The sequence below is a fragment of the Chinchilla lanigera genome, unplaced genomic scaffold (genome assembly GCF_000276665.1).
Source record: "Chinchilla lanigera isolate Chin_1 unplaced genomic scaffold, ChiLan1.0 scaffold00112, whole genome shotgun sequence".
Classification (NCBI taxonomy): Eukaryota; Metazoa; Chordata; class Mammalia; order Rodentia; family Chinchillidae; genus Chinchilla; species Chinchilla lanigera.
In genome coordinates this window covers 5479468-5490990 of record NW_004955513.1, presented here as the reverse complement: position 1 = coordinate 5490990, position 11523 = coordinate 5479468, and the positions used below count along the sequence as shown (strand labels likewise).

The following is an 11523-nucleotide window of genomic DNA, read 5'->3' as shown; positions in this document are numbered from 1 at the left end:
CGCCATCGCCCCGCCCGCGCCTCGCGGCCCAGGGCTGGGGCGGGGTCGACCGCTGGTAACTACGCCTGCGCGCAGGCCTGCGCCTGCGTACCAGGGCCCGAATCTGGGGCGCCTGCGCGCTGGAGGGGGCCGGGTGGAGCCTGCGCAGTGGCATCCGGCCGCTGCGCTGTTGGCTTTGGTGTGTCGGGGTTCAGAAGTAGGAAGGAAGGGGTTCTGCGGAGTCGCGGCAGTGGCTGAGGGTGTTGTACCACTCTTAGCAGAGTTTTGCCTTCCTTCTCCTTATCCACAGGCCGCAAATATTAAATGGGAAATTGTAGAAGTAAGCAGTTCCTAGCTTTTCAGTTGCGCGCCTTTTCGAGTAGCGAACGAAGCCTCACCGTCCTCTCCACCCAGGCGCGACAGTCTTTCCCTCCGGCGGTGGCGGTGGTGCTGAGCTCGATTCCGTGGCCCTCAGCTTGCCTGATGGTGGCCCCAAAGCGCCAGAGTGACGATGCCGGGCGATTCAGATATGCCAGGGAAGCCGTAACGCCCTTGCTTTGTGGAAAGGAGAAAGCTCTGGACTTAATTAGGGAAGAAGTTGCTAACCTCTGGTAAGAACAAATCTTGATCTGTGAAATTGTGAAAGAAAAAAAAAGTTGCTAGTTTTGCCCTCATACCTCACTGCAAAAGTTAGGGCTACCGTGCGTGATGAGCGCTTGGTTAAGATGGAGAAAGCACTGAATTTGTGAGTAGTCAGAACAGAAAACGGGTAGAGTGATGACAGCCTGTTGGGTCAGGCACTGAGCCTACACCAAGAGTTGAACAGGGAGCCCCTGAAAGGAGGAGGCAAAGGTGGTAGCACAGACTCGGGAATAGGTTTGCACCGGGAAACTGCAGAGGCTGCTTTGGGCTGTGAAGAAGCTGCTGCTCCATTTTTGGCAGTGTTGAAGTTGAAGGAGAAAGCCCCCCAAAATCATGAATTGTCTACAGAGGACATGGAAGAAACTGTAGCAAGAGCTAGTGTGTACACAGCCAAAATTTGCCGATATTTCCAATCGCACAGAATCAAAGGACAAAATACACTACCCTCGTAGTATCTGCTCAAGGGCTGCAGTCTACAGCAGCACTTTGATAAGTTAAAGACACAACTTTGCAGTTACAGTGTTCTTTTCCAAAAGTTTTGGGGCGGGGGGAATCTGCTACAGAGGACCCCAGCTGTCTATTTCGACTGCTCCTGGCATCCACCCAGCGACATCGCAATGGCTGTGTGGTCTGGGGTCACCCAGGTCACCCAAAGCAGGTAACTTGACATTCAGTCAGGTCGGTAGCAGCCTCGTGTGGAATCCCAGTGTCTGCTTTTGCCATCCCATCACAGGCATTATGTCACTTGCCGTCATACAGGGCAGTACAGAACAGTAAGAGTTTGAGAGACCATTCTCATGTTTTTATTAATGTAGTGTTATAATTATTAGTTTTGGTTACTCTATTCCTGTGCCTAATTTAAGCTTTAGTATAACAAAACACATAGTACATAAAGGGTTTCGTAGTCTATGTGGTTTCAGGCATCCTCTGAGGGGCTCAGGATGTATGCCCTGCAGATGAAAGGCCTCCAGTAGCCTTGAATTCTACATTAGCATTCTGGTGGGTTGGCCAGGGTGGAGACCAAGATGTCCAGTCCTAACCTCTGACCCACATTCATTTCGACTTCTTTGGCTTTCACAGAAGGCACACACCCTGAGTTGTGTCCTATAGTGATATCCCAATTGAGGGTTACACTTAAGAGTGTCCCCAGCATGAAGGAAGGTTAGAGGAGAGTCCTGGGTTGGAGAGATGGTTCCCTGGTTAGGGGGAACATCCCAGCTGCCAAAAGGGATCCCAGTTAGGGGCATGTCCCAACTTGAGTGTTCTAGTCAGGGAAGATACCCCTATGGGAGCAAGAGGGCACAAGGTAGAGTAGGTACTCCAGCTGGGGGTGGTGTCCTGAATGGAGGGTGTTCCAACAGGGAGAAATACCCTAGTTGGGGAGGAGCCTCTGATTAGGACTGCCCCAGAGCAGGGGCAGTGTCCCAGGGGAAACTGTTGCCCTGGTGGGGAGATTCTCCAGATGGAGGGAGGGGCATGACTAGAGGTTGCTCCAGGTAGGAGATATGCTCTCCTTGGTTTCTCCAAGCCCCCTGCCAGGCACAGGCTTACCATGCACAGGTCAAGGCTTTTATTGCAGCCTAAACATCCTTCACTGGACAGCATATCTAGCACCACATAGACTGTCTGACTACTTGCTCCCTGCCAGACTTGTCTCTCCCATCCTTGGGACTTGAGAAAAAGCATAAAGGAAAATTGAGGTTCTCACTGACAACTAAGGAAGCCTTGAATCTTGACAGCCAGTCTGGGCTCTGTCTTGTGGGGAGACAGAGTAGAAACATGACTCCACTAACTCTAGCACTGTTGATACACACAGATCCAGAGGAGGAGATGCACAGCCATAAGTGTCATCCCCGCTTTCCTAAAGGCAGCTGATGATAGGCACAGGAGTCAACCTGACCCCCCTTCTCCCACCTACCTTTTCATCTCTGCTTGTTTTTTTTTTTTTTTTTTTTAATACTTGCTTGCTTTTGAGGCATGGTCTCACTATGCAGATCAGGCTGGCCTTGAACTCACTGTGTTGTCCAGGCTGGCCTCGAACTCACAGTGATCCTGCTTCAACCTCCAGAGTGCTGGGTTTACAGGTGTGCACCCCCACTCGTGGCCATCTCTGCTTCATCTGTCCCTTCCCAGAAACCTTTATCTCAGATGTTTGTGTAGCTGGCTTCCTTACCATCCTTGCATTTTTTTTTCCTTATTTTTCCATCTTTGCCCCTTAAACATAATCATTTCAGAAAATTCTCCCCCTTTGTTAAAAATGACACTGTTATGGCTTGTATCTAGATGTCCCCCCATATTCTCATGCTCTCATAAGAGGGGCTTTTCAGAGGGGCTGGATCTAGGGTATGAAAAATGGATTAGTCCACTATTGGTTTAGCATAGTTCTGGATGCGGATAATGAGAAGACCCACCTAGGTGTGGGTGGCATCAACCAATAGGCTTGTAGACTGGATGGAATAAAAGAGAAGGAAAGGCTCGCTACTTCCTGCCTGCCATGCCATAACTGCTTCTCCTCTGCGATGCTGCCCTGCCTCAGAGCCAACTGACTATGGACTGAAACCTCTATAAACTGTAGGCTGAAATAAACCTTTCCTCCTTAACTTGTGGGTGTCAGGTATTTTGTTCCAGCAATGAGAAAAGTAACTAAGACAGGCACCTCACACTTGTTTTACTTGGCTCTATCCCTGACTCTCCTACACCCTTACTTGGCATATACTTGGCACACTTATCTTTCCACTATTTTGTGTGCCTAGTGCCTAGAATATGTGGTATACAGGAAACAAATATTTGGTAAATGAGTATGTGGAGTTAAAATGAGGGGGAGACCCTTGACCCAGCAAATACAACTGTGAATGAATGTATCAGAAGTAGCCTACAAAAAAAAAAATGTAGCCTACCAGAAGCCCTCTGTCCCATTTTCCCAGCAGCCAGACTTGGCTAACCTAGAACTGACCACCTACCCTGTGGCTGCACGTGTATGTACTTCACATCCTGAGAGGCAGTCCCTGTGCATATCCACATTTTATGAGTAAACAAGCACAGGAGCTGACCACCAGCAAGCTTATACTTCCAGGAGGTGGCTGTCCTGCCTGCAGCCTTTCTGCTTTTCTCCAGCACTCACCTTCCACTTGTCCACACGTGTCTACCTGGCAAAAGACTGCATTGCCAACAGCAAGTGTGGCCACTGGCAAGTATCTAGGTGACACAACCCACTTTCCGTCTGCCTCTCCGGTGCTGGTGTCCAGGCCCAGCAGGCCAGGGCACATGAAACCAGAAGGTAGAAGCTACAACTTGGGAGTGACAGCTGTGTGGCAGGCCTGGATCCACCTTCCTCTACTTGTGATTATCTGGGGGAGGAGAGCACAAGACTGTCTCCTGAGAGCCTGTGTGCCTGTTACACCAAGGTACTATGGCTGACACACCAAGCACAATCTCACTGCACCCAATCCCAGCCGGGATTGGGCCCAGTCTGCCTTAGCTGCCTCCAGTGCATCCCACATCCCTCCCACCTGCAGCATGCAGGCAGGCGCAGGTGCCCCCACCCACCCATGTGTGCTCCCCATGGCTTTTGACGCTGAGCCACACCACCCAGGCAGCGACCTCAGGCCCAGGGGTAGGATTCTACTGGGGACAGGGACATGGCAAGCCCTCTCCCCACAGTTTCCTCAGGTGTGGAATAAGAAGTGCCAGTCAGCAATCCAGAGTACACCTCAAAAGGGACAGGGAGGGTGTCCCAAAGACTGTCAGTGTAGCAGATGCAATGCTCCACATGGGCAGGGAAAAGGAAAGAGGATGGGAAGGGCCTGGGTGGGACCAGGGAAGGGGAGTAAGGCAGAGGTGGGACCGGGGGTCCACACCAGAGGATGGAGGGCATCTGAGGGCGGATTGCCCAGGTGGGCCTCTGCCCAGTTCCACAAAGTGCTTTATTTACAGTCTCTCCAGGTTCCAAGCCCTTGCCGCCCCTCCCCAGCCCAGGGGAGAAGAGGACCATCTCTAGGGGAGCCAGGAGAGGCTGGTCCTGGGCAGGCACAGGTCCTGAGTGGGCGGGCCAGGCAGAGAGCAAAGGCACAAGGCCCTGGGTGTCCTGTCCCAGGGCAGAGGCCTGGCCCACCGAAGAAGGCAGCATAAGTCAGCTCTGGAGGGTCAGCTCCCAGGGGTCAGGCCAGGGTCAGCACTGCCGCAGCTCTGCTCATAGGATGGCGGAGCCTCTGGGGGGACAGAGTGGGGTCTGCAAGGGTCTTGTAGCTTATCTCCCCCCCAAACCCAGTCACCAGCCTTTGCACTCACCATAAGGATAGCCCCACGAGCTATACTCCGGGGGAAGAATCAAGGTGCTGGTGGTGGGCAGAGGGCCCACGGAGCCCTCTGCAAAGTAGGGGACAGTGGCACCTGTAGAGATGCACAAAGGAGGGTGCAGAGAGTTGGGGGCAGGGTTGCCATCCTGAGCGCAGAGTTCTGAGGCGCCAGCAGGTAGCGGCTGCTGCTGCGAGTGGCTTTTGGTGCAGAGGGAAACCAAGTCAGAGAAGTGCTGGCCACCAGCCACAGCCTCAGCCTCCTCCTGGGGTGGTGCAGAGGGCACCACTGTTGATGAGGTCCCGGGAAGGGGCCCTGGGCCAGGCTGGGGACTCAGCAGGGCTTGGTTCACAGCAATATTGCCAACAAAGACTGGGAGGGTCACAGTGGCTTCAGGCACCTTCATAGAGACCTGGGGAGGATGAGGTGATGAGGGCCAGTGTAAGGCCACCTGACCCCACCTCCCAGCCCATGGCAGTACCAAACCTGCAAGTAGTAGTCGATATGGATGAGGCTGCAGCCTGGCAGGGCTGACTGGGGCAAGGCAGGTACCAGAATCTGCTCTTGCCACTGAGCACGCCGCCAGGCCTTGACAGCAGCACCCTCCACTTCTGCGATGGTCCGCACATCATAGATCCAGCGCTTGGCCTTGTAGGACACTTTCTGGGGAAAGACCAGCCTGTAAGCCAAAGCAGGCAGGCACCCGCCACCTGTCCAATGGGCTGTCCCTGGCAGCCAGAGAAGGCTCTGACCTGCAGCAGACTGGCCACCACAGGGCTTGTGTCCTTTCCAGACTGGTTCTCGATGTCGGCCTGTAGCCGCAGCACCTGCCCCACCACGTAGCCACGAAGATCAGTGCTAGCTGTGAGGACCACGCTGCCCGTCTTCACCAGCTTGTAGGAGAACTTCTTAGTGGTGGAGGCCACATTGGGTTGCTTGGGGGAGAGGATCAGGGAAGGGTTTGGCAGGTGAGCACAAGCTGCATTCCCATGGCACTTGACGGGCCCACTCAGCCTTGCCTCAGGCACCAGCAGTTGGTTCAGACAGAGGCTTTTGCTTGCTGCTTCCAGACCCTACCCTGGCTGCCCTGGCTCTGCTGAGGACAGGGCCCTGGGCCTGGCTCTCCCCACATGCCTGAGGGGTGGGGGCTACCAAGGAGACCCCCGCTCCATCCTCACCTCAATGTCTGGGATGCTGTTCAGGTTCAGTGGGCTCAAGATGTAGAATACCAGGCTGCACTTGTGATCCTTGGAAAACCTCGGTGTGTCGATGGTAGCCCTCACCTGGTGCACAATCCTCCCAAATGGACCCTCGAAAGATGTGGGTGCTGTGGCTGAGCAGAGAGCAGAGACTGGCACCTAGTACCTCCTCCTACCGGGCCCACTGCCCCAGAGCTGCTATCCCCACCAGTCATCCAGGCCAGCTCTCACCTGGAAGCAGGAACTGGAAGGGAAAGCTGTGCTCTCCTGTGGGTAGACTCCCTGCAGAGACAGGAGTGAGGTGGGTACAGGCCTTGGGAGGCCAATGGGCCAGCCACAGTTCCAGGTCAACAATGGGCACCACCGCCAGCCAGCCCACGCCGCACATGGCTGTTGGTTTCCCAGTCTCTCTCCAGCCCCATAGCAGCATAGCCATGAGCTGGCCAAGAGCCACCAAGACACCCTTGGATGGGAAAGAGGTTTGGGAAGAGGGACATGTTCCCCAGGGGTCAGAGCACACACGCAGATCCAGCACCACAAAAGTATGGCCCCCTTTGGCCACCCAGCCCATGAGGCAATGGCTTCAGGGAAGAGAACCCCACTAGGGCCACCAGCACAGGAAACCAAGAAGCAGCTGTGGAGAGGGGGGAACAGACAGGCCCCACAATGGGTAAAGGCTGCCCCGGGGGTCACTACTTGAGGTGAGGGACTGGCTCCTAGACTCACCCTTGTCAGCCAGCGACAGGGAGCTGTTGAAGTAGCTCTCCTCCACCACCCATGCCACGTCGTTGGCCTTGTTGGAGACCCCACAGGATCCTGTGCAGGTCACCCGGATGGCTGTAAGGGTGGGGGGACAAGAGGTGAGATCCAACCAGCCTGGCCCTTTCCTGCCCCAGCACAGTTCGGCACCCAGGGGACAAGGAGCCCCACCTGTGTACAGGGCCTGGGAAACAAGCAGCCTGCCACCTTGTCAAGAACACCTCACAGCCGCACTGGTTTAGGGAGTTCCCAGGGAGCCGGGCTGGGAAAGGACCTGACAGGCACACAGTTCCACCTGTCCTGTAATCCAGAGAACCCCAAAACTACCATCCAAATGGGTAATTGTGGCCCCAGCCAGACCTCTGAAAACCCAGCCCCCAGGAAATGCTTGGGGTGCTCCACCTTTCTACTGCAAGTCAGCTAAGTGGGAGGTGCCCCTCCAGGGCCCCAGGAAGCTAACTGCCAGCTCTCAGCCTCAGGAATGTGGTCAGACCTGCCCAAGCAGGTCCTTGACTGGCACTTCAGAGGGCAGCCCTGACTTCCTGGGCCCGCTGCCCAGAGGGTGACTTTTTGTGCCACGAGACTGCTCAGCCCTCCCCCACCCCCCAGCACAGGGGTGCCCAGACCGCTGGAGGCAGAACTCAAGATCAGTCCCCAGAGCCGCCCGGTTCAGAGCCCAGCATGGTCAGGCAGCCATGGCATATGACACAACTGAAGCAGGTACAAACAAGGACCAACCCCACAGAATGCCACCACAGCAGGAAACCCAAGTGGTTATCAGGTGGGAAGCAGGGATTGGCACCCTGCAGTACCACACCACCCTGGTCTGTCTCCCAGACCCGACCAGAGTCATGTGAGGGAAGGTGACAAAGCCACCAGGCAGGAGGGGTCAGCCCCACCTCGGCCCCTGTTGGCCACCTACAGAGCCTCAGCTTCCTCTGAGGAACCCTTGGCACACACTCAGCCCCAAGTGGTTCCCCACACATATCCCCCGCTGGATTGATGGCTGCTGGGCCCCTGTGCCTCCCAGCAGGAGTTCTTGCTTCCCACACCATTGTCCTGTTCTTTGCCCTCAGTCTCCATTCAGCCCAGCCTGGGCCAATTTGGAACCCTGTTCCTTCTGCAGGCTCCCCCAGGCCAGAGTCAGCTGTTCCTGCCCTGGCTCAGAGGAGGACAGGCTCAGAGACGACGTCCCGTAAGAGTTAGACAGGCACAGAACAGCCCTTCGTGGAGAGGCCACGTCCCCCTAGTCCCATAGTCCTAAGGATGCTGGTTCTCACCAGGGATACTGGAAAGGGTATGGCTTCCCCCAGGCAGGTTGGGTGCTGGCCGAGGCCACCCATCAGGTGCCAATTGATGGCATTAAGCTGAAGTTGCCCTCCACCATCCTCCTGCCCTCCACTAATCTCTAACCCTTAAAAACAAAATGGCTGACTTTATTTTTGACAGTGCTGGGAGTTGAACTCCAGGCCTCATATATGCTAGGCAGTGCTCTGCCACTGAGCTACACGCTTGGCCACTTGGCATGGCTTCTACACAGCAGCGGATAACTGGAAAGGTTGTCAGGGAAGGCCTTAGTTACCATTCTAACCCATCAGACTGGTAAATATTAAGTACTTTCACACATGTTGGGGAGGAGATAGGAAAACAGATGCCCCTTACCCTCGTCAGCCACGAGCTGATTCAGGGTGGACCCGCTGTGGCTTCACCAGCAGGACACCCAGCAACTCTCTCACTCCCACACTCACCGGGAGCCGCACACAGGGGTGCTGGTGACAGCAGTCAGTCTAGGCCTCACTAAAGCCATCAGTTGACCAGCCTGGGTGCCCCAGAATTCAGGTGAAGGAACATGGGGCCAGCTGATTCTGCCCCAGGGCTCTTTCCAACACCAGACCCATACCAGGGCTCCTGCAGAAGACTTCCAATACCCAACTCTCTCAGCAGGGACAGCAGCCTGCCCGCCACTTCCTCACCAAAATACCTGAAGATGCTCCTCTGCCTTGCAGCAAGTGGAAGGTCAGGCTGGGAAAACTCCCCAGGGAGACAGTTCTCACTAGTCAAGGCCGTTAGCAGTAGCCAGCTTTCTGGTTTCCCAGATCCCAGTTTATAGTTCTGTCCCGGAAAAGCGAGGGGTGTCCATGGACAGGCTGGGACAGGTATCCTTGCTGCTGGAGACAGCATGGGAGTGGAGGCTCCCACTTCCCTCACACTGGCCAGCACAAGCCACAGGACTGGGCAGCCTGGCGGCCATCATCACCTGGCTGAGCTGCCCTTCAATAGTGATCCTGCAGGTAAGCATGGCAACACCACAGCACGTGCCCTGCAGCACTGCCATGGGACAGAGCATAGTGCTGTGGCAAGGCCAACACCCACAGCGCCAAGAGGAGGCTGTAGAGCACTACACACTGCACAGCGCTTCCAGATACACCGTGTTCAGTGGCCTAACAAAGGCAGGCACCAAGCTGCAGGTGTCAGCGCTGGGGGGCTGGGGCTGCTCTGCTTCTCTTAGGAAAATCACCATGAGAGCTGAGTTCCTTGCTGACTTCTGGAACTTCCGTCTCACACTGCACTCCGACCTGTCTGGCAGCACTCTTCCTGGTACCTGGACACTGACCTGAAGAGCCTCCATACTCCTCTCCTAGTTCCAAAGCCCAGCTTTTGGCCCACACCACCCCTCAAAGTGTGCTGTTCTACTTCTGGACGCAGCATGAACATAACAAGAGTGTCCCCTCCGGGACATGACGGAGAGCAAGGGAGCCAGTCCGTGGGAGTGCAGAGAATGGCATCTGGTCTGTGACCACAGCTCAGGGAGCTACAGCAGTGTGCAGCCGCCCCGCCCAGCCCTGCACAGGCTCCAGAAAACTGAACCTTCCTTCCACATCAGCTCTCAGGCAGCAGTGTCCTCATGTCTGGGTGCTGACTGTCGCTGTCATCCATGGGACAGGCACTCAGAGAGCAAGCCGGAAACGCACGGCAGCTTGCGCCCTTCCAGGGTGTGCAGGGCCTCCCTGTTGTACCAGGAAAAAAAACTGTGGCTTTTCCTCTCCCACCCCACACAGGGCTGGAGGAACCCCAGGGCATCCCCTGCACACATATACCCACCCAGCCCACGCCCCATCTTTAGGCACACCTACCACTGGGATCAGTTGGGGCTCCCTCCTCCTCCTCAGGCCAGCTGTCTATCCACCCACTCTCCACCTGTCACACAGAGGCCAGGGGCTGGCCCCCAGGGTAATGCTCTGTCCACCCCAGCCAAGCCAGGGAGGGAACCAGAGAACAGACAAGCCTGGAAGCAACCTCCACATAGGGCCTCGTCCTGTCCCTCGTGCCCCCCCAGCCCACACACACATGACCTGTACCTCACTCCCCTGGGTCAGGACAGCGGCCTGTCCTCACCCTCACACCTCACCCTGCTCAAGAAGAGCTGTCCTCTCACTGCAGTGCCCCCTGCAGTGGTCACACCTGCCCCCACCCAAACCCAAACTCCAACTGGGGATACAGGAGAGAAGGCACAAAAAGGGCAGAGCTGACGGAGGCATCTACAACCCAGCCTTCTCCTAGATCCTGGCAGCCTGGATGAGGCTGAGGGTCAGAGAGTGTCACAGCACCAGGACGACTGAGAAGAGGATGAAGACAGCCTCCATCTTCAGCACCAGAGGGGCACGCTGCCAACATGAGCCCTAGGGTCAAGTCCAGAGGGAAGGGGACAGCTGTGGTTTGGACCAAACAGCCAGGTGGCCCTCACAAGAGGCCAAGGCAGAGAGATGCACCCACTGAGACGGCCGCACCAGCCTCACACGCAGATCCAGGGGCCGCCACACTGCCCACTACACCCTACCCTGAGGGCTCAGCCATCAAGGTCTGCCCGAGTCCCATCCAGCAAAGCAGCCATACCTGATGGGCAGAGGAGGCTCACACCTGCGAGGCCTTATCAGTGGCTACCGCAGCAACCTGATCCCCAGCCCCAAGGTCCCAGAAGTCTGCATCAGCAGAGGCTCAGGCTCAGCCCCTGTGCCCAGCCCAGGTCAGCCACTGCTCGGACAGCAAGAGCCAGTCTTAGGCAGGTGCCTTGCAGACCTGCTGGAGAGCCGTAGCCCTGGACCAAGTCTGTCTCTGACTGGGAGTGGGGTTGCCCAGCAGCCTGGGGACCGAGGACCCAGGGGGCCCAATGTGGGCTGGGCTTCCGGCGGTGAGAGCTCAGCAGGTGCCGGGCGCAGCCGACCCTGGACACCTGGACAAGAGGGTCAGAGGCCTGCGGCGTCCAGGGAAAGGGTGGTCTCAGCAAGGTGGACGGACCCTAGGCCCCTGCCTGGGATCGGGCCGCCCAACACGGAAAGGACAGGAAGAAACAGATGCGGAAGGACTGGGCCACCGGGCCGCTGGCCCCGCCCTGGCCGCCGTTGGCCTCCCACCCCGCCGGGGTTGCGGCGCTCGATGCCCTGAGCGTGCGCGCGCTCCCGCAGCCCGGGGACCCAGGCCGGGGGCCCTGAAGACGTCGCCTCCGGAGCCCACCCCACCGCCCTCCAAAAGCGCCCCGCGCCCACCTCGGAAGGGCAGTGGAGCCGCCAGGCGCACGCGCACGGCCCCGGCCAGCGGTTCCCCCGGGCAGTAGACGACGCGGCCCTCGCGCAGGCTGATCTCGAAGAGCTGC

General features: G+C 56.9%; 1 protein-coding gene across 1 annotated transcript; it reads right to left on the bottom strand.

Annotated features, from left to right (window-relative positions):
• Window positions 1–4501: 4501 nt before the first annotated feature.
• Window positions 4502–11523, bottom strand: Arrdc1 (arrestin domain containing 1; the record flags this gene model as incomplete). The annotated part of the gene is given in 8 exon segments (XM_013506657.1): window positions 4502–4829; window positions 4909–5326; window positions 5401–5577; window positions 5667–5849; window positions 6093–6247; window positions 6345–6395; window positions 6840–6950; window positions 11417–11523. Coding segments are annotated over 8 exon segments (1267 nt in total), but the record flags the coding sequence as incomplete, so codon positions are not given.